Source organism: Anastrepha ludens, chromosome 4 (assembly GCF_028408465.1).
Source record: "Anastrepha ludens isolate Willacy chromosome 4, idAnaLude1.1, whole genome shotgun sequence".
NCBI lineage: Eukaryota > Metazoa > Arthropoda > Insecta > Diptera > Tephritidae > Anastrepha > Anastrepha ludens.
In genome coordinates, this window is record NC_071500.1 from 118,792,999 (window position 1) to 118,815,204 (window position 22,206).

Here is a 22,206-nt window from a genome sequence, read left to right on the forward strand (position 1 = left end):
AAAACTAATCACGCTATCGGAAGATTTATAATTTTTGGAAATGGCGCCATATGTACGACTATTATATTTGACACTTGTGAACTAGGCAGCTGCAGTATACAAGCAGACAAGAATTGAATGCGTAAAGATCAAAATAGAGATTTCTCATCCTAGAGAATGCCAAAGCCGAATTTGGAAGTGAGGCACTGTACATACATACACATATTCCGGAGCTAGGATCATTGAACACTCTCACTTATGATAAATATATCGTGGACAAGAGGAGTATTACTTCACTTGTGTATATATCTAAATCTACTATTCCAAAGCCATTTTGTATATGAAGAAACCAAACGACTGAGTCAGGACGTTCAGTGACTCTGATGACTAAATCTATCTGAATTTTGGGCAATGGCCTGGGTTGTGCTTGCTTTGAGAACATCAGTCGATTGAATAATAGACTACATATTTGACAGTGTTGCATGGGGAATTTCACTTCATTTATGTTCAATTAAATATTAATTAATTAAGGTGTATTTCTGAACTTAAGGATCAATGCAATTTTTTTCATAAAAATTGCATACTCAAAAAACAAAGGTGGGAGAAATTTCCAAGTACTTAAATTATAGATTCCAGCGCAGCCTATCTCAATCTTATGTCTTTACGTGTACTGTACCGGCTTATTTTTTCTGCCATCTAACCCCCTAAGACGAATATCAGTCAAGATCAGACGCCATCAAACGCCATTACACGTTTATTTTTTAACTTCTATCCCAAAATCCAATGCCGCAGCATTGTTATTGTTTTGTGTTGTACACTCAAATTAAAATACCAAAATACTCATTTCTTAATATTATATACTCGTATATACATATTATATTATATATAAAAAATACTGCACAAATGTTGTACTGTAATCTCGTTAAAAAGGTTGACTGGCCCATCCCTAATATCAGATTTATTTATATAGAGTAGTAAGATTTGGAAAATAATTGTTGTAGAAATCCCAAAGGGTTTTCAAGGTCCCTATTTAGTAGGTATATATGGAAACTCCCAAACCTGGCGCGGCTGATGCACGTGTATCAGCTGTCTGTTTGTTGGCTAAATGACAGTCCAGAGTATTGTTTACCAGCGCGCGGAAGCATTTTGCCGGGAGTAAAAGCGAGAAAAGAAAATCAGTAATGGATTTCAAACACAATAGTGTGATTGCATTATATTTGGCGGAAAATCAAAACCAGCGATTGTTCGTGAGCTCGAGCACCTTAAAGTAAATAAAGATTTTGTTTACCGCACGATTACTCGTTATAATGATACTGGTAGCATCGTGAAACGTCATGGAGGTGGTCATCAAAAGACTGCAATGTCACGTGAAATAGTTCAAAAAGTGAAGAAGCGACTTGAGCGAAATCCCCGACGAAGTGCTAATCGAATGGCGAAAGAACTGAAATTATCTGACCGGAGCATCCGCATACTGAAACATGATCTCAAAGTCAAGCTTTACAATATCCAAAAGGCGCATGATCTCACACCAATGCATTAACAAGTTAAACTAGAGAGGAGTTGCTTCGCTTGGCCGAAATCGGTCAATTTCCGAACATTATGTCTTCTGACGAGAAATTTTCCAAATTGAGCAATTCGTAAACTCCCAAATTGATAGGGTTTACTTGACCGACCATTCATCCTTGAATTTGAGTCATCGATTGGCCACCAGGAGGCGGCACCCGCCACAGGTAATGGTTTGGGTCGCTGTAACCGCATATGGGCGCTCTCCAATCGTTTTCATCGAGCGTGGCGACATACCTATTATCGGGAAAGTATTCTGCCATAGTCCGCGTGTGGGCTAAATTCTTGCAAGTCACATTCGGATGCTTGTGATTCGTTCCTGGACCTATCAAGGCCATAGTAAAGGCAAAAGGAGCAAAAGTAAATTGATTCTTAATTTTATATTACTTTCACATATATTTTACTTGGACTTGAATAAAAGTAATTTTCCAAACTAGATTTATATCCTTTGATTACACTTTGAGTGCCGGACCCTGCAAGTAGGGATGCCAATGTCAGGGACATTAAGGACATAACTTTTTTTAATATGAAATAAAACCATCTAAAACTTAAGATAAACTGTTATATGCGGCAGAATAAAGAAATCAAGGTAGATATAGATATACTATGTATATTTATCGGCGAGAACAAATTCGTAGACAAAGATTCCGTTATTTTTGCTTTTGTTCGAATGCATTGCCTACTCATAAATTATTCTCAGTTTCGTGGCAAATTTCGCTTGTTATCAATGGAGTGTTGAGCTAAGGAAAATCATATTGCAGTGATTGCATTACAAAAGTGTGGTAAAAGTCCACGGGAGATTTGCGAATTGCTGAAAAAACTTAATATTTCGGGAATGTTTGTTTACCGCACGATCAATCGCGTTTCCCAAACGCCTGAAGTGACAGACAGAAGAGGAAGTGGTCTCCTGGCGTGGTTCGAACCAGGCCAGCCATAAAAGCCGCTCGAGAAAGAATTCGCAGAAATCTCCTTAGAAAGCACAAATCATGATCAGGGAAATGAACGTATCGACCAGATCATTGTCAAGACTAATTAGGGATGATCTCCACATGAAAGCCTTCTCTCGCTCAACTGGTCATCTTTTGACAACGCGCTTGAAGAAAATTAGACTCGTCAGTGCAAGCAGCTTTTTCGGTAGCACGCGGTCAACGGCTATGAAATATTATTTTCATAGATGAGAAAATTTTCATGTTGGGTTACAGCCAGCCCAAATAAAATTTTACTAAAAATTACGCTGGTATATTAAATTCGGTCTGAACCAAATTGAGCACTTTTTAACTTATTTCAACTTCATTTAAAAAACCATGTACGAGTAATTCTGTATTGTTATTGAAAATACGGCTCTTAACAATGATATGTGTAAAATTACATCATTTAAATGTACACCATGATCACGCCTACCGACGAGAATTAAAATCACATTGAGTACAGCAATCTCGATCCGAATGTTGTGCTTCAGCTTTGAAATTGTTGTTGGTTTATGCACATAGAATTTACTTTTCAGAAAAACTAAAAAAAGTAGTGTAGTAGAGTTAGATCGGGGTCAGATTCTCAGTTTATGTCACCATTACGTGAAATTAATCGACCAGGAAACTTAGATCTCAATAATGCAATGTTCTGCTGTGCTTTGTGATTTGTGGCTCCATCCTGTTGAAAATAAAGATCGTCTATGTCTATTCCTTTAAGCTCAGGCCAGGAAAAATGTTCAACCATTTGTTTATAGGGTTGCACATTGAAAACAACAGCTCTTCCATTTTCATCTTCGAAAAAACGGTTCCACCAGTCACCACAAAAAATAACACCAAACAGTACATTTTAGTGGATGTATTGGTTTTTCTGAAATTACTCGAGGTTTATCGTTTACCCAGATGCGGCGATCTTGTTGACAAATTTATCTAGTGTGAAATGAACTTCATCACTAAAGATAATTTTGCGTGAAAAACCAGCTTAAAGATCGACCATTTTCATAATAATTTTCACGGGTTGTTCTATCGTTTAAGTGTCGGTGGTTAGAATTGTACATCTGTCTACTTGACAAATATCAAAGATCACATAAAAAAAAAGGTCTAGGAATTAGTCACTACTGACATCTAGGCGTCACTTCTGAAATACCATTGATTTTATTGTTGTAGTGTCACTTTTGAAAAACACTTGTTGTTGTTGTATCGGTATAAAGATTCCCATACAGGAACGGGAAATGCTGCCGAAGTGACAGTTCTTGGCCGGATATAAATCCGAGTCATTCCGGTAGCGTAGAACCGCCTGTCGAGTGAACGTTTGAAAGACCATGTTGGTGCTTGAATAGGTAAAAATGTTTAAAGAAAAGCTTACTCAGTTCGACAGAATGAGTTCATTTATGTGCATATATTTTCAGTTCAAATCAATTTGCACCTCAAATAAATTAAAACAAATTTCTTGGAAATGGAAAGTTCACGATACTTAAAATTGTTCGTTATCCCGAAACTAGCTTGAATTAAACTACGGGACCTGAAAAACACCGGGACCCCGGAACTAGCCTCCTACAGAAATATTCATTATAAATGCCAAAATATTTAACTTCTCCCATTCACCCGAAGCAAGTTACAGTCCCTTGTAGAATAACGAAAAAAAAACCTTTTCACAATGGAGAAAATCTTACGGTTAAGTTCAAACTTTTACATAAATTTTCTCTCAATGAAACGCACCGAAAACGAAAACTTTTAAAATTATGAAACACGAACCGTGGAATTTTGAAATAAACGAACTCTAGAAAACTTCAAAACCTAATCACACATATTTAACTAAGAGTGCAATACACTCTGCTACACACACACAACTGCTGTGGGTTATCAATTATTGCAACATTTTTTTTTTTTTCTTATTGTACAGTGACCCTGTGTCATAATTAATTTTCGTTGCCAACTAAATCACACACACGCGCGCTACGCGATCCGATACGAACGCACACAAAAACACGCGCCAACTGCCACTCAAAGGCTAGCGATTCTTTATTTCGGCCACAGAATCACTGTGACAGTCAGCAAAGACCAAGCGTCGAGCGGCGAGCGCCTAGCGAACTACTGAGGCGAATCGTAATGCAGCGAACTTGAACAAAAGTTCTATTTTGTGATGCCCAAAAAAATAAAATGGTTCTCAAAAGCACTGCACGCAATGCGACCGATATTTGGAAACTGTATTGAAATTATTTAAAAGACAACACGCTTGGCGGGTAGTGACTGCTCGCAGCTACGTACGCACACCGAAAGCAATATTATTGTTACGAACATGGAACATTTTTTTGACACCCATACAATTCTGGCCCATTCAAAGCATTCCTTTCGTTTATGAAATCCATCCACCATGGGTAGCGTACTTGGGAATAATGTAGGCGACGCTCCCATTTCCGCATACTCACATACAATCAGTGAGAACATGCATTCTCATTCATTTTACGACAAGTTTGATGACTAAAAATAGTTTATTGGGTTGAGTGCAACGGGGTGCGTGGTGCGCACATATCTTTGGCTAAAGTTGTTGGTGGATCCGATTAAGGAAACATCAATTTACACTCGAATTTCTCAAGCAAGGGAGGGGGCCATTAAGAGGCCATACTGGAAGTATTAGTGGCAACAAAATAAATTAAATAAGTAAGCATTTATGTACACACACACACAATAAAGAATTTTTTAGAGGCGCAAAACTTTAAATTGTCAAAAAAAATTCTGTGTCAATTCTCTGTGGTTTTGACGTTAGTTCGTCCTAGGAATTCATCGTCAATAGGTTGCCATGAAATCAGAAGACAATTTATATTAAACTGTCGAGAAAGTTACTATCACAGATACTATTTTTCTAAACTCACCTTCGACAGGCTCTTCATTGTTCAGGAATGCCCGGCAGCTCCAACTAATATTAGCACCGTCTTCAAGGTTAGTCTTATATGGGTTCCAGGACATAGAGATATTGGAGGAAAGCTAGCCAAAAAAGGTACTAATCTTCCACTGTTTGAAAACATAAGCAATATTAGAATTCCTATGGCAACTTGCAAATTAAGGATAAAAAATAATATTCTCTAGGCGATGAATAGGTCATGAAGAGAAGAAAACACGTGTGTTACAACCAGGCTAATTTGGTCGCTGATATACTATATGAGAAAAAGTCAGGAGAATCGCTCAAAAGGGAAAACCTCGAAGGTCGTGGCTTATGTTATCGGTCTTTGGCTGTTAGATGGGCACTCTTCTATGCCAGAAGTATTTTCTCATGAATACTGCAGAAGGTGTAGAACCAGGAAGGGGAAAAAGCAGTAGAACACTTCCTCTGTAGGCGTCCAGCCTTAGCTAGTAGTAGAGCAAAGTTGTTAGGAAAATACTCTTCTGACTCTCTTACTGAACTATACAGTATTGGGATAAAACCTATCCTATGCTTCATAATGGTTCCAATGGATGAATAAACACTGAGGTTCCCGTGTTACACAGTGAAATGGACCTATATCGTCTAAGTGAGTTGGCTATTCTAAACTGACTGCCACAAAAACGTAACCCAACCTAGATTCACGTAGGATTTGGCAAATTTTTCAAATTTATTTTGAAAACCTTTAGATCAATTCACGATGATAATCCACAGTTCATTGTCGAAACTCCATTGCATCCACAAAGGCACACTTTGTGGGCTACTAGAATCACGGCCACCTAGTTCGCCGTCATCATGCCGTTCGCAAAATATCATGCCTACGCCGACTAACCTGAAAGAAATGAGCGCATTAAGCCAATAAAACCTTGTGAAAATTATACCTTCACGCCAGGTGCCGGCCAGTCGCAGCCTCAAAATCATATTCAAACTTTATTGTCAAAAAATTGTCTGTCAAATAATGTCCATGCAATTGCATATTAAATTTTTTTTTTAGTTTTATTTACATTTGAGCTTATCCGCCTCAAGAAAAAAACACCTTACATAAGTTGGTATGCTGAAAGATATTTTGAATGGAATACACAAATAATCACCCTATCGGAAGATTAGCAGAATAGCATTTATTTACTTATATTTTGGGCATTTATATTTTTATCAATATTATTGACAATGCCAGCTTGTGCAAAAATAGTTGAGTGAGTTTGACATTTCAAAAACTTTTAACTTTTTCATTTAGACAGCCAAGTTCTATGATTGGTACAATGCCAATGGCGGCATAGCAGCATTTCGCAATAACATCAAATCGTAGTGACGCGAAATGCCGAATATTTTCAAAACAATGATACACTTTGTCATAAAAAATCGCACAGTAAACCCCAAATTCAAGTCAAAAATTTACTATATAATTATAATTATACTATATTTATTCATTAATGTCTAACAAAATCAAAACAGACATTCAAGATATTAATTCAGAACTAAAATACAAATTTACAATATTTAATATTAAAAGTGTAGTAAAATTAGATTATCATCATAAGAAGCCATTAAATTGTGAAAAATATATACAAGTTACAACTGAATTTTAACGAAATTAATAATTATAAAACTAAAATAACAAATATATACACGGTATTATTTTAATTTCTTGCATAGAAAGTAATTTTTAATTGCATTTGAAATACTTGTTTGGCCCTAGAGAGGTCCAAATCCAAAAAGGTTGAGAGATAATTAAGGTCAGACAACGTTCTAACGAGTGGCGCATGGGCACTATAAAATGTCATACTAAAGCCAACGCGAAAAATGTTGCAACGGCGAAAATTTCTGCAAGGAATATTAAACTGTATTCTTTCCAGAAGAACCGGGCAGTCAATTTTGCCATCAATGAGATCAAAGATAAATGTAACTGCCTGAACAGCAGCTCTGTCACTTAATCGAAAAACACTAATCGAACGACAGCGGGATTCGTATGATGGTTCCGGCTCTGAGAATTGAGTGAGAAATGCACAAAAATATTTTGAACCCTCTCCACTCGAGTTATATGGACTGCATGATAAGGTCTTCAAATGGAAGCCGCATAATCTAATTTGGACCGAACAAACGCAGAGTATAATATTTTAAGAGTGTATAGGTCAATGAGGTGCGATGAGTGACGTCTTACAAAAGCCAGCATAGCAACTGTATTGTAAACGGCATAATTAAACGGCGTTATTAAATTGAGCCTTGCACCAAAGAAAACCCCTTAATCTGTAGTCACATCAGACGAAGCAAGATATGTATTATTATGTAACATGAAAAGAGGTATTAAGGGGGTTTTGAAGCTTAGAAAATGTAATTTTTGACATTTTTCAATATTAAGAAATAGACGATTCATAAAGCACCAGGAAAATAAATTATTCAGCTCAGACTGTAGAACGGCTGAATCACTAGAATTTCCTATTTCAGCATTGAGAAGAAAATTAGCAAAAGAAAAATACAAACATATATCATTAATAAACAAAACAAATACCAATGGTCCTAAAATACTACCCTGAGGAACACCAGAGGTGGCAAAAGGCTGTTTCGAACAAACCCCATCGATAAGTACTGTGCTGCACCTCTCTATTAAATAATATCGAATCGTATCAAGGAAAGTTGAATGAAAACCGAGAAATGCCAATTTAGCTACTAAAATCGTATGGGAGATTTTATCAAAGGCTTAAGAGAAATCCGTGTATATCTCGTCAGTTTGGAAATCATTCTGGAAGCCTGCGTGGCAATCTTCAGAAAAAAAGGATATGTAATACTGACCTGAGGCTTTTATTTTATATATGTATTTGATATACATATGCACATTAGGGTGGTGAGCATTTTTCTTTAACCCTTTAACTGTTTATGTGGAGTATACTCGTCAGAGCGAAACGAAATTTGTTTGCATAATGTCGAGTATACTCGTCGTGAAGATAAAAAAGCTGTATTCATATTTGTAATTTTTTCCCCCTGAAAAAGCGCAAATAAAGATCTTTTAAAAATGTACATTTTAGAATACTCCTTAGTCTGGCAACCTTATTGATTTTAATACATTTTTAATACATAAAGCTCTGGAAAAGTACTGTTACGAAACAATTTTTTTCAAATAAAAAAGCATTTCATATGCATTTCCAGTTGACAGTGCGATGCCATATTGTCTTGTGGGTTTTATTTACAGGAAATGTGAAAGGAATAAAATTGTGAAATACATTATTTTAATTATCCCTACAAGATGAATAATTATGATAGTGCTGGAGATACATATGTGTTTAAGCAGAACAAAAACGCAAAATAATGATAATTTTGTCGTCTTCTGATGAGAGCAGTGAAGAAGGTAGCAGTGATGAAGGTGCAGGAAGAAGCAGAAAGCATTGATCAAGTTGATGAGAGGGATAAATTTCAAGGAAGCAGTGATGAAGATGGAGAATGCAATGAATTAGAAAAAGAAAAGAAAAATAATTCAAGTTCAATATGAAGCACCTTGGAAGCACTTTGATATCCCTTCATCTTACAAAGCCAATACTTTATTTTATATGAAAAAATCAGAAAATAATCGCGATAGTGACGTCCAATATGCAAGGTAACATTAAGGCTACACCTTGCTTTAAAAACTATTATTGCCATTAATTTGAATTTTTAGTTTTGTAACATAATATTTCTTGAAATTTATTTGATCTTTTATTGTTTCTATTTACTGACTTAATTAATGACTTAATTTTATCTTTATGTGATATATTGTTTATAAATGAAATAAATTTTGTTTGTTAGCAACGAATAAAAATATATTGTATATTTTCTTAAAAATCAACACGCAACATTTGATTTTAAGTCATCATTGCCTACTTTTACAAGCAAAAACATTTTACTTTATTTATGTCGAATATACGCGTCTTCGCTAAAAAATAATTAAGCAGGCAGAAAAAGTTTTTGGAAACAAAACTAAACAGTTAAAAGGTTAAATCGCTTTTGACAGGCAAAAAGTTGGCTTTCTATCTCAGAAATAAGGATACAAAATAAATATTATTTGCTCACCGTATGTTAACAGGCGATAATATTTTGTGATTTTTACTCATTTTTACTAATTTTGAATTATTTATTTTATTATTGATTTTTGGTTGCAATGCCATTACAAAAACACAAAATATAAAAAAAATATAAAGGAATTTCCTATCACGGGCAGGTATGTATTAGAGCCCAGTTAGCCTTATTGACCAGTTCAATTTTATATAAAGGGTGAACGATATAAAGTGTTACCAACTTCAAACTGCTTGTATTTGTAAAACAGCTCATGACATGAACGTCAAAATTGTGCTAATGACAGTTCAATATATTGTGTAATAGTGTGATTGCGTTATATTTGGCTGGAAAATCACAACCAGCCATTGTTCGTATGCTCAGTCACCTCAAAGTGAATAAAATGTTTGTGTATCGCACTATAAAACGTTACAATGATTCTGGTAAAAATAAAACGCATTGCAAAATGCTATGGAAGTGAACCAAAAAAACCGCAATAACGCCAGAAATGGTTCGGCAAGTGAAGGCTCGACTTGAACGAATTCCACGTCGAAGTGGAAGAAAAATTGCCCAAGAACTGAAAATATCGCAAAACAGCATTCGACGCATATTGAAAAATGAGCTCAAGGTCAAGGCTTACAAGTTCAAAAAGCACACGATCTTTCACCCCAGCAAAAAAATGTTCGGTGCGAAAGAGCAAAGGAGTTGTTGTGCTTGCACGAACGTGGCAATTGAGCAGTTCATAAATACTAAAAACGATCGTGTTTACTTGACCGAACTCATACGAGAATTTGAGCCAACGTATGGCCACTCGAAGCAATTTCCCATCGCAAGTAATGGTTTGGGCCGCAGTGACCACTGATGGACCCTCTCGAATCGTTTTTATCGAGCCTGGAGTCAAAGTGAATGCGTCTTATTGTCGGGAAAATGTTTTAGAAGTTGCTTTAGAGCCGTCGACACGCAAACATTTCGGCCGTAGACCATGGACGTTCCAACAGGACTCGGCACCGTCTCATAAAGCTCGTGTGAACCAATAATGGTTAAAAAATCATGCTCCACACTTCATTTCGTCCACACAATGGCTTCCGAATTCGCCAGACGCAAATCCGATGGACTACTCCATCTGGTCCGTTTTGGAGAGCAAGGTGAGGACTAAAAAATATACCAGTATGGATGCGCTGAAAAAAGCGATTATACGAGAATGGGCCAAAATACCTCAAGATCACATTCGTGCAGCATGCAACTCATTTTTTGACCGTTTCAAGGTTATAGTCAAGACAAATAGTGGTCATAGCGAGCTAAAGTGAATATACCTATGTTAAAATTGTAATCAGTTTTGAACAATTTTGTCTTTCAAATCAATACAAACTAATTTCACACAAAAAAGTTATGGTGTTTTGAATAGGTAACACTTCATATCGTTCACCCTGTATATTTTTTCTTCTTGGCTGTTTGGCCAAGCTCCTCCTCCCATTTTATTCGGCTACGGCGACCGGAGCTCAGTAAATGGGAGCTGCAAGCACAGGAATTTCATATTCTTGGATGAGATCACTCTTCCTTTGCCAAAACCTTCCCTAATCATATGAAATAGGGAGCGCTTAGCTGACTGCAGAATAACTATACATTGCAGCTGGAGGGCAGATGCGTCCTGCTGAAGCTTAGTCAGGGCTGTCCGTACTGTCCATCCATCTGCAAATAGGTTTTTGCACATTTCTACTCTCTAATTTACGGCATACTTCCGAATTAGATGCATTGACGAACGCACCCTCGATGTCAAGGAACACACAGAGAAATGTTTTCTCGCAGGAAAAAACACTCTGGAAATCCATGAACATCTGATACAGAAAAATGAAAAATAAAATCAGGATATCAAGTAAGCTAATGAAATCACAAATCAGTCAGTTTTCGCAAGCCACCCTGCTTTGGTGGAACTCTACACTTTGCGGAAGCCATGTTGATACGTAGCTGTGACCAGTTTCGTAAAGACCGGAATCAGTAAGTGATCAAACTTCTATACAGAGAAGGATAAAGCAAGGAGGGTCTCAAAGAGGTGTCCTCCCCCTTGCTTTTCAATTTCTATATCTAGAGGGCTCTTCAGCCACTACAGATCTTAAACGCTGATGATTTTCCCATATTGGAGTTTATATATTACATTGATGCATTCTGTTGTTGTTGTTGTAGCAGCAATACTAAACCCTGTTAGTGTAGTGCAAATCACCAGTCGTCTTCGTCTAACTCATCTAAAGGTAGGCCCAGGAAACTTGCTATTTCGACAGGTTGAGACCAAAGGGAGAGGTGTGTTAGATGAGTGGGTTTGGTGGAGCAGGTGTCGTGCGGGGTGCCTTCACATGCTGGACATATGTATGGTATAAAGTGGTCAATTCTGGAGTGTAAGAAGGTAGGTAGGTAAGAAGGTAGTAAGGGTCCCCCGATGAATGTAGTTTATTGTCTGTCTAAATACTGTCCGGTCCAGTAATTGTCTGTTCGTTTTGTCATGACTCTCTTCGGCGTAATTGAAGAGGTGCCCCCTGACGTGCCTGGGAGGCGGCTCTGGCTCAAGCAGGTGTATACATGGGTGAAACCTGCAGTATCACCTTAGCAGAAACTGTTTGCTGATAAGTTTGTTGTGCATTGATGCATTTTTCTCTTCGAATTGGGTAACTTTTTTCCCACTAAATCCACAGTTACGGGATGTAAATTTCGATAACTTGTTCTTCTTATTACATACAACTGCGATAGCCACTAGATACACAACGGCAGCAAGGTCCTCAAGTCGCTAGCCGATAGCACTTGAGACAAAGATAAAGAAACGTTGCTCGCGATACTTAGAGCAATCGGCCGGCTGGTTCAAAACTATGCAGCGCCATCACGTTGCCTGGAACTACTGATACGCAATGGACGAAGCTTTTGACACAACGAGGCAGTTATGATCCCAGTTATTACGCTCAGTAAGCAGTTCCTACCGGGGTGCTACCGTAAGAAAAACCTCTGCCAGCATTTGCCAGCAGGTGACTCGCTAAGCACATCAGGAAGCATTTGCATAACCTGACTGACGAGATCCATGACGTTCATTCACGTACAACCACTGGACCTACCAGTTTACATACAGGCCATAAACGACATTCATCGGGCGTTCCTCACCATCTTTATGAACTACCGTTCCTCGAATGCCGCCTACGAAGTCCAACTCTTTCGTGAGACCCATATATTCAACATATGTCCGGTATGTGAAGATGAATCTAAATGGTACCAATGACACTAACGACCTGGGTGAGGTACAGTGATTTAGACAACGCTAATTTACTGGGACGGAACCCCCAACAACAACAATAAGACTAATGACTACTTTAAGTTGCTTCCCACGACAGTCGGTTCTACGTCAACGGAACCACCCGGATTTATATCTGATCAAGGACTTTCACTTCAGCAGCATTCACCATACATGTATGGGGAATATTTATGCTGCTACAACAACAATAACACTAATGACCTCTTTAAGTTCCGTCCTGTCAAAACAACCTGTTTCTTGAGCATGCACTTAGTCAACTCTGACTGATGGCTTGACGACACCAGACAGACTTTTGTAAACTGCTACAGCAACACCATTATCCAAATTCACCACGAGAAAATGGTTTTTCCTTTTGCCTTTTTCATTTAAGAAACAAATTCTTACAATTTAAATATCCAATCCTGTAGATATACCACCCCGCATGTAACTCGAATTTTAAGTCCTTTTCAAAAATGCAAAGTGAGTGATTTTAAATCGTCTACTGACTGTTGTGTGGAAGGAGTGTGAAAGATTAGCTAGAAGAAAACTTTACTTGCTTGGTAGAGCATTTTTAACGAATATAGAGGATATAGCGCATCTTAAACCAACGAAGCTAAGCTCGCTTATAATAGCCATAGGATGGTTTAAAAGGGATCCCATAATGTAAGGAAGAAGTTCTAGTGCTATCACAACGGACCTACGGCAGGTCTAAGTGAGTCATATTGGCAGCCACCAGCTGCCTACCTACTTATTGCATGAAATCAGGAATTGAAGCCAATTTTATATTTTGATCCTCAAAACATTTATTTATTTACAGTTTTTCGTTTGTCAATATTCAAAATACAATTGAATTAATAACTAACATTTATTTAATGATATTTGTTGCGCACGGATAAAATAAATTTTAACAATATTATAATAAACCGTACAAAAATATATGTAAATATGTATTATTCCTAAAAATTTTTATATCAATTTGGCAATGATCAGCACAGGGTCGTTGCATATGATAAAACAACTTGGTGAAGAGTTCTAATGTTTCGTATCAAAGGCAATCATGTTTTTTAACCTAAAATCAATCAAATAACGTAAAGTTTTGAGTAATTTTATATTCACAAAATGCGTATATGTATTGGCAATTCTAACTCTAGGAGTATACTATCAAAAAGGGCAATTTTCGTGCAAATATCTCAATAATTATATGTATAGAATATCAAAATTCAACAAGTCACTTATTTATAGTTGGTTTTGTTAGCAAGTCTATAAGTTATGAAAAAGTTTCGTTGGGTGTAATCGCACTTGGTTATCTGATAGCAAGTAAAGCTCCTTATATGTTAAGGCATTTCTAGTTTTTTCGTAAGGCCATTCCCTATTTTCCAATGCACCTACTGTAAAGGTTATTCTAATATCCAGGCATTCATTTGCGTTATACTAAAGCGTATATGTATGCCAATTATTATTCAAACTATGCAAATGTTAACAACGTATTTATATATTTATATATATATATATATGCTTCTAAAAAAGTTAAATACTTTACCTAAAAGTTGTCAAGTATATATGGATTTTTTTATCCCGGATTCAATTTCCATTAAAATTTTCTAACTAAACTGATTGCTTTAAGTAATCTAATATGTGAAGTCATATAAAATGTGATGCTTGAATATTTGTGATATGCTCCACATTCACTAATCTTCTCTAATGTTCTGCATTTGAAGCAGATGGCTCTTTCTGCCTAAACTTTGTGGAATATTTATAAAAGTCAGACATTTCAAACGGTTTGGTCTCCTCTTGATATGGACGGAAGGTAGCCGGTTTTACGACTGTTATATTTTTCGGCGATTCAATGCGTATATCATTTGGGGATAAAGCACTTGGCATTGTCGCAACTCCAGTAACTACAACACCGATGGCTTTCTCACCAATCGGTGGTGGCCGCGGCGGTGGTGGCGGTGTTAACTGTGAAGCAGTGTTGGCGGCAGTGCTGGGCTTCGGCGGCAAGTATTTGAATACCGTTGTCGGCGCCGGTAGTTCGATGGTGGTGCTGTTCATGCTTCCGTCCAGAGGATATGCAGCCGATATTGAAGGTGACTCTCTGCTATTGAGATAAGATGTGGACTGGCTTAGCTTGGCGTAGCGTCCGTCGTCATCCTGTAGCAACTTCTGGGAATATGGGTGTTTATGTGAGGCTGCGGACATGGAGTAATGACGTGGGGCGCCGGACATTGATTGAGATGAGAGTTTTGTACGTTCACGCGGCCCACCGGCGCTAGCACCCCCTCCACCTAAAGTGGAGGCACCGATTTGTGTTTTATTTGCTGGCGGCCTTGATGAGTTAGATGTGTTGTAGAATAAGTCTTGAGCATGCGCAGCACTTCCGCCCGTTGTTGGCGTCTGACGTATTACAGGACCATCTAAAGACGACTCCATCCATTGTTTGGGTTTCGGTAGTTTCGACTTTTGTGTTTCGCTATTCAACGATGAAATAGAAATTTCGTCCAGAGGTTTAGTCAGGGACTTCACAGATGCCGCTGGCAAGGCAACAGATGTATTATAGTACGCATTACTTGACAACATATCACTTGAATGTGACTTGGTGTCCGCCGCAATTTGATTTTGATTGTAGGCAAGTCCCTTGTGTGGTGGTGTATGTGGCGAGATGGGTGGCAGATTGCTTTGCGAACGCCAGTGTGGATTGTGCGCTGCTGCGCTGTCTACGTCAACAGAAATGTAAGAAGGCGCCAAGGAGATGGCATCTAACTGCCTGCTAGAAGCATGTTGCGGCTGGTGTAGCAAAATCTGAGGTTGTAGTTGTTGCAGTGTCAGAAACTGTTGTTGTTGTAGCGGTAGTTGCTGGTGATGCATATACTTTTGTTCCGCTGTTACTGCGGCTGGTATGAGCAAATCTTGTTGGAAAGGATGTGAATGCTTTAGAGTTTGTGTTGTTGCCACTCCGTGATGTGTCGGCGATACTTGTGGCGAAACATATTTTTTAATATTTTGACTGGACTTGATAAAACCACCGCCATTGTAGCTCTGATGCGTGGGAGATAGATAGTAGCGGTCACATTGAACCACAATCGGTTGTTGCTGTGGGGCAATATGTTGCTGACGCAAAGTAGCGACACTCGCTGAATTGACTGAGTACAACGAAATTGCATCAGATGGATAGTGGCGCGATTGTGAATATGATTGTGACTGCGATGGTGAGATTTGCTGCTTGTACTGATGTGATTGTTGTTGCTGATCCTCATGCTTCTGGTGTTGTTGCAACTGTTGTTGCTGATGATGATAGTGCTGATGTTGCATCAAAGCCGTATATTGCATTTGATTTTGCAGCATCTGCTGCTGCAGCAGCTGTTGCTGTCTCTGCTGTGCTTGCAAATAGTTGTAGTTGGCCATTGAAGTCGCAGTGGGTGTGTTAGTGCCTCGTTTCTTCATTGATTGACTCTTGGTTAGGTGTTGTTGCACAGCGGCAGTATTAAGCGCTGTCGTATTAGATTCACCCATACTTGAATTCCCACCAGGGTAATTGTCGTATTCCGATGAGCGATTTGAAATCTCTGACTGTCGATTGTTATTACTACTGTTGTTGTGGTTGATCTGATTCTCCTTACAACTACCGCTGATAGTCTTTCTCCTTAAAACAGCAGTGCTTCCGGCATCGCTGCCTCTACTTCCGCCGTTTTCCTTCTTGTACTGACGTGTCAACATAGCGAATATTTCATTTACATTCAAATACTCGTAGTTGCCATTCAGTATTTGGGTCTCTTGCTTTTGTATTTGCTGCAGCAGCCAATTCTTTTCACTGAGTACCCGCTCTAGCTCCTGCTTGCGCTGTTCGAGATTTTGGCGTTTTAACTTAATCTCCATCTCGTCCATCACCGGTTGGTTATGGCTCGTACTGTCGCCATTGTTATTATTATTACAACTATTATTGTTGTTATTGTTATTGCTAGTATTGGCCTGTGTACCACTCCCCCCGCTCTCTGCATTTCCGTCATTAGGATTATTTCTGGTAGTGGCAGCCATATTTAGTTTTCAAGCGCCTGTAGAAAACTTCCTATTCTCGAATTGTCTGAATTGGTAGATTTTAGGCCGACTTTAGGTGCGTTTGTGATGTCAATGGTGCCGTTACAGTTTCGTTTTTGGTGCATTCGTTCAGATTTCTACATAAATTTAATTGGCTAGTATATCTAATTTTTTATACTCCTTTTAATATCCGAGCCTGTGGATTTTTTATGGATTTCAACACCGTAATTCGGCATTCCGCTTCTCCTAAAAGAGAACACAAGGGGAGTGGTTCAGCAAAATCTTTTGTCACTTATATTTTTTGTTGTTGTTAGTTTATATAAAAATGTTTCATACTTTTTACCACAACCACTGAAAACGTAATTCTAAGAACTTAGTTCCCTTTATTTAGCAAACAGTGCCGGATAAAATTTTATTTAAGAAATCGTGCCTTATCTTAAAATACTTGTTTGTTTGTTTGTTAACAGTAATAGTAGCCCCGCCAGTGTCGGGTATATCACCTGTCATCTTCGTCTAGCTCATCTAGGGGCAGGCCCAGGAAACATGCTGTTTCGACGGGATGGGTCCAGAGGGAGAGGGGTGTTAGATGAGTCGGTTTTAGGGGGCATGTGAAAAGCTGGTTAGTGTCGTGCGGGGTGCCTTCACATGCCGGACATATGTTTGGTATGTCGGGGTCGATTCTGGATAGGTAGGAGTTTAACCTGCTACAATATCCAGAACGTAATTGCGCCAGTGTTACACGTGTCTCACGAGGAAGCTGGAGCTCTTCATCTGCTGTAGGTGGTGGTTGGACTCCGATTACGGCATTCACAGGACGGGAGCTTAAGAAGGTTGGGACGGTCTCCCGGTGAATGTCGTTTATTGACTGTCTAAATACTGTCAGGTCCAGTAGATTGCGGTCAGTTTTGTCCTGGATTTCGATAGCGTAGTCTAAGAGATGTCTCCTGACGTGCCTGGGAGGCGGCTCAGGCTCAAGCAGGTGTCTGCAGGGGTGAAACCTGTGGTAAGATCCCAGCAGGAACTGCTTGCTGAGCAGTTTGTTATGCTCCATTACTGGGAGCATTTGTGCCTCGTTGTGTAGGTGTTGAACAGGGGACATCAGGAGGCAACCGGTCGCTGTCCGAATGGCAGTATTTTGGCATGTCTGAAGCTTTGTCCACTACGTGTCACTAGTTCCAGGCGACCAGACAGGCGCTGCATAGTTTAGAACCGGCCGACCAATTGCCTTAAATGTCAATAGCAACAGTTCTTTGTCTTAGCCCCAAGTGCTGCCGGCAAGCGATTGAGCACCTTGTTGCGGTTTTGGGCTTTAGTGGCAATTGCGGCTGTGTGCGCTGAGAAGGAGAGCAAACTGTCAAAGGTTACACCCAAGATTTTGGGGTTGTTTACTGTCGGTATTGGTGTGTCATCGACTTTTACCTTAAGGGACAGTTTGACCTCCTTTGCCCAGGTGGTGAAGAGGGTCGCCGTGGATTTAGGGGGGGAAAGTTGGAGATTCCTCGCAGTGAAAAAGCGAGAAAGGTCGGTGAGGTAGTTGTTCACTTTGGAACACAGGCCATCGATGTAATTGCCCGACGCCATTATCGTACAGTCGTCAGCGTATGAGACCAGGGAAACTCCCGCTGGTGGTTGGGGAAGCTTCGAGATATAGAAGTTGAACAGCAAGGGAGAAAGGACACCACCCTGCGGTACACCTTGCTTTATCTTCCTCTGCTTTGATGTTTGATCTCGAAAACTCACTGAAGAGTGACGACCGCTCAGATAGTTTGCGGACCACCTCTTCAGCCCTGGCGGGAGTGTCGACTGATAAACTTGATACTGTGCCGGCTCATGAAGTCAACTATTTTGTCGACCTTGCTCGTGAGTCCGTTACAGTTAAATTGAAGAAGCTTAAAGCTTCTGGGTGATGTCGTTGTAGCTCGGTGGGTGAGGGACGCATGGGGTTGCCTACGTTCGGCCTGCTGTGCAATCGGCTGTTGTTGTTGCGGCCTGATGATGGTGGGCGGCCGCATCATGGGGGCGGTCGCGGGTGCAGGGCTCTACAGCAGGGGGCAACGTAACCAGTTGTCCACTCACGGGTGGTGCGCAGGCCGGAACATCACCGAAAATGGCACTAGCCATTGCAATAATTGCACTTGACTGATACCAAATTCTAAGGTATTACGGCCTGACACACTGAACAGACTGTGCGGGAGACCAAGAGCTGCTGGTTTGACCCCGCACTGGGGTTGGAGCAGGAGGGAAGGGGATGGGTTAAGTCAGGGGAGTTGTGTTGCTCCGATGGGCTCCTTACCGTAGAGGTACTAGTTGTGGTGGCGGTTGGTAGTCCCGGCCTATCAGGGGGGGTAGTAGCCGTGGAGGCATTAGACGCCTGCTGGCGGGAGTAACACGAGGCCACATACCGTGTGGTCCACTCCCCATGTGTCTTAAGGCCTGAACAGGTCTTAAGATGGCTCCACCCGTTGCACTTGCTGCACATAATCGAGGTGGAGTTCGGGTGGCGCCGTTTATGGCAGACGCAGCAATAGAATACTTCTGGCCCAGGGTTGGATTCAACTCCAGCCCTGAGGAGAAGTATTTGGAGCAAGGTTGCTGCGAGGAGTTGCTCCTGTGACGTAAGGGGTGGGGTGATATACTGTTTACTAGAGAGGGCTAGTTTACTGGGGCGGCAGCCCTTGGTCGGGAAAAACCCGAGTCATTCCGGTAACGTAGAACCGGCTGCCATGGGAATGATCTAAAATACTCAAAGAGCCTGGTTAATCATCAAATTTATTGTTGTTGTTTCAGCAGCCTAACAAGCACTATCTAGAACAATTGGTCCATAAGTTGGTGTACTCGATACCATCTAATGGCATACCCAAAATTTGGAACAAGGGGAAAGAGGAGTTAACAAAATTGGTTACAGAATGGGTAGTGTCGTGTGGGATGCTTTCCTTCTTTGACTTTAACCTGCTACAATATCCAGCTGTTTTTATAGCAACAATAAGATGTATTTTCCTGTTCATGGGTAGCAGCCCGCCTTACGGTAGGTAGATATAAGAGTGGTCCTAGAAGAAACTACTTATGAAATAATGCAATATGTTCCTTAAATGGGAACAAGCATGTCCTCCCCTATCCGGAGAACGGTATTTTTGCAGATTTGAGTCATTCGTCTCCGGCTAACCAAATTGGTCTTGTAAGCGACGGACCGACCGCCTGCCTAACATATCGTCAGCCACGTTCCTTAACTTTGCCTAAATTGCTAGCGGCTAAGATGGCTTTTTGGTGGTTCGTCACTGTGGTCATAATCGCGGTCGTTTGGAGGGAAAAAATAGCCAGCTCCCGAAAATTTCTTAGTATTATCCGTAGTTGGAATTCATTTCATTCCATATACATTTTTTAGCAACCGACTGTTGTCGTCACCTTTGTACATGTTGTGAATAGTTAGTTTGGATTTAGTATTGGTCAGTATGAGGTTCTTTGCAAAGGACAAGAAAAACTGATCAGTGCTGAACCCGTTTACTTTTGACCGCCATCAATCAACGACATTGTCGGACGCTATGATCGGCAGACGAGCTCGCAAACATCTGTGAATGAATGATACTGCGCTTAAAAGTAGCAGTGTCCCAAAACACAAAACTATGTTTATGTACATTGTTCGTCATTTTCACAAGCTAAAGCTTGGTACAAATAAACGAAATTAAAAATCATATAACAATTTGAATGAACAATGAAGAATAAAAACTACAATTAGTTTATTTTTCTTTGCAAATTTGCTGTTTTTTTAAATAATATATGCACCATTAAATTTTCGTTGAAACAAGCTTACCTGCTACGGAACTAAAAATCTTTCGTACAAATCGTTAAGCACGTTCTTTAAAAAATCGGTACTGCTTATATTGCATATTCATGTCTCCAAATAGAAATGTGTGACTAAGCCCAACTTTGGAATCATCACCAATGCAATAACAACTTACATTGCATATGTGAAGAAGAATCCAAGTAAGGTAAAATTAAAACAGAATCACTAACAAAGTAATTTGGTCACAACAATTAACAAAACTAATATCAAGAAAATGCAAATGAGCACACTGACATCATTTCCAATCTGTAAAGAAGCAACAAAAAAAACTTATTGATAAAAAATCCACACAATGTTTGCAATTTCTGTCCACAAAAATAAGAAAACATGAATTTATGTTCTTAATAATATATTACATATACTAAGCACCTTTAGACGTTACGCCGCCGCTACTTTAATTTGCTATTCGCGTCGATAGCGAAAGAAGCATCGAAGGTTCCCAAGGTAAATGTTTGCACTTTAACTTCACTTTTTTATTTGCAATTCCATGGGCCTTCTAATAAACACTATTTTCCTAATTTGTTGCAGCTGATATAAGTCGGTTTTATTAATTATTTGTGTTATTTTATTTAAAACTACTGGCAAACAAAATATGCGCAGAATAGATTGATATACTAAGAAGAGAATATGAAAAACTAAAGAAAATAGCGGCAGAGGAAACAAAGAATTAGTGCTACCAGATGTAAGAAATTTAAACAATTTTTTTAATTACGGCAACATATTCTTGTAACTATTTTGGCAACGACAGGGCAACCGTATTGGCTGACCACAAATGTAGCCGTGCCTTGCAACCGAATTCCAGCACTAACTTTCGCCAAATCTAAAAACATGATTGAATACCAGAAGAACAAAAAGGGCATTTGGATATCTTTAGTACACTTTTAAGACAAAAACTAACCGATTACAATAAATTAATCTTTAGTACATTTTTACCCGATGTAATATTTATAACATTCGCTGTAGTGAAGCCTAATTAATAAATATATATTTAACCAATTTCAATAAACAAAATATCGCATATTTTTATGACATGGCTAATTTGTGTTTTCGACATAATTAAATTGCCAACAGCTCAAGGAACCATGTAACTGTTGTCAACAACTATTTAATTTAAGAAAATTGTTTGCATATAAATGAGATTTTCAGTAGTACTGCAGTGGACAATTTTTTGATGGATAATACTATTATTTATCAGTTTAAATAACATGTGAAACAGTTTTATACTGCGTTTTAATTTACATTTAAGGTCAGTTTTAGAGACAAGAAGCTTACTTCAGAAACTGTTATACCCGACAAAAACAAACACAATGGTACTTTTGGTCTATCAACTCTTCCCAAGAAGAAACAAAAATAAATTGAAAAAGATAAATGCTAATTATCGCTGACATGATACAAGACAAGATTTTTAGATTATTATCAGAAAACACGCAGTTATCTTAAAATAGGTATTGCCCCACTCATATATTGGTATTGGCTCCTGTGTACGCACCTCTTATCACTCGGAGCATTTTAGTACAGATATGCCCACATCTATCTTGATTGCTTTATGTTATGAATGTTACATACAACCGTTATGCAAAATTATATTAATCTTTGGGTACAAGTGTTCGTTTTTGGT

At 39.1% G+C, this 22,206-nt stretch overlaps 2 protein-coding genes across 5 annotated transcripts in view; both read right to left on the reverse strand.

Annotated features, from left to right (window-relative positions):
- The window catches only part of LOC128860854 (pericentrin), a 93,838-nt gene extending 89,341 nt beyond the window's left edge, over positions 1-4,497 (reverse strand). For all 4 annotated transcript variants that reach the window (XM_054098625.1, XM_054098628.1, XM_054098626.1 and 1 more), the window contains exon 1: positions 4,181-4,497. The gene's annotated coding sequence lies outside the window, so the exon portion shown is untranslated. The remainder of the gene's footprint in view (positions 1-4,180) is intronic.
- Positions 4,498-13,506: 9,009 nt separating this feature from the next.
- Positions 13,507-21,214, reverse strand: LOC128860856 (centrosomal and chromosomal factor). The gene is made up of 3 exons (XM_054098632.1): positions 20,958-21,214; positions 20,556-20,834; positions 13,507-16,993 (listed from the first exon to the last, which is right to left on the reverse strand). Exon 3 carries the CDS (start codon positions 16,745-16,747, stop codon positions 14,414-14,416), a length of 2,334 nt encoding a protein of 777 aa, XP_053954607.1. The 5' UTR covers positions 16,748-16,993; positions 20,556-20,834; positions 20,958-21,214; the 3' UTR covers positions 13,507-14,413.
- Between the last annotated feature and the right edge of the window lie 992 nt (positions 21,215-22,206).

Bases quoted from the DNA above. Each gene is read 5' to 3' on its own strand.
- LOC128860856 (XM_054098632.1), bottom strand. From the start codon at position 16,747: ATGGCTGCCACTACCAGAAATAATCCTAATGACGGAAATGCAGAGAGC.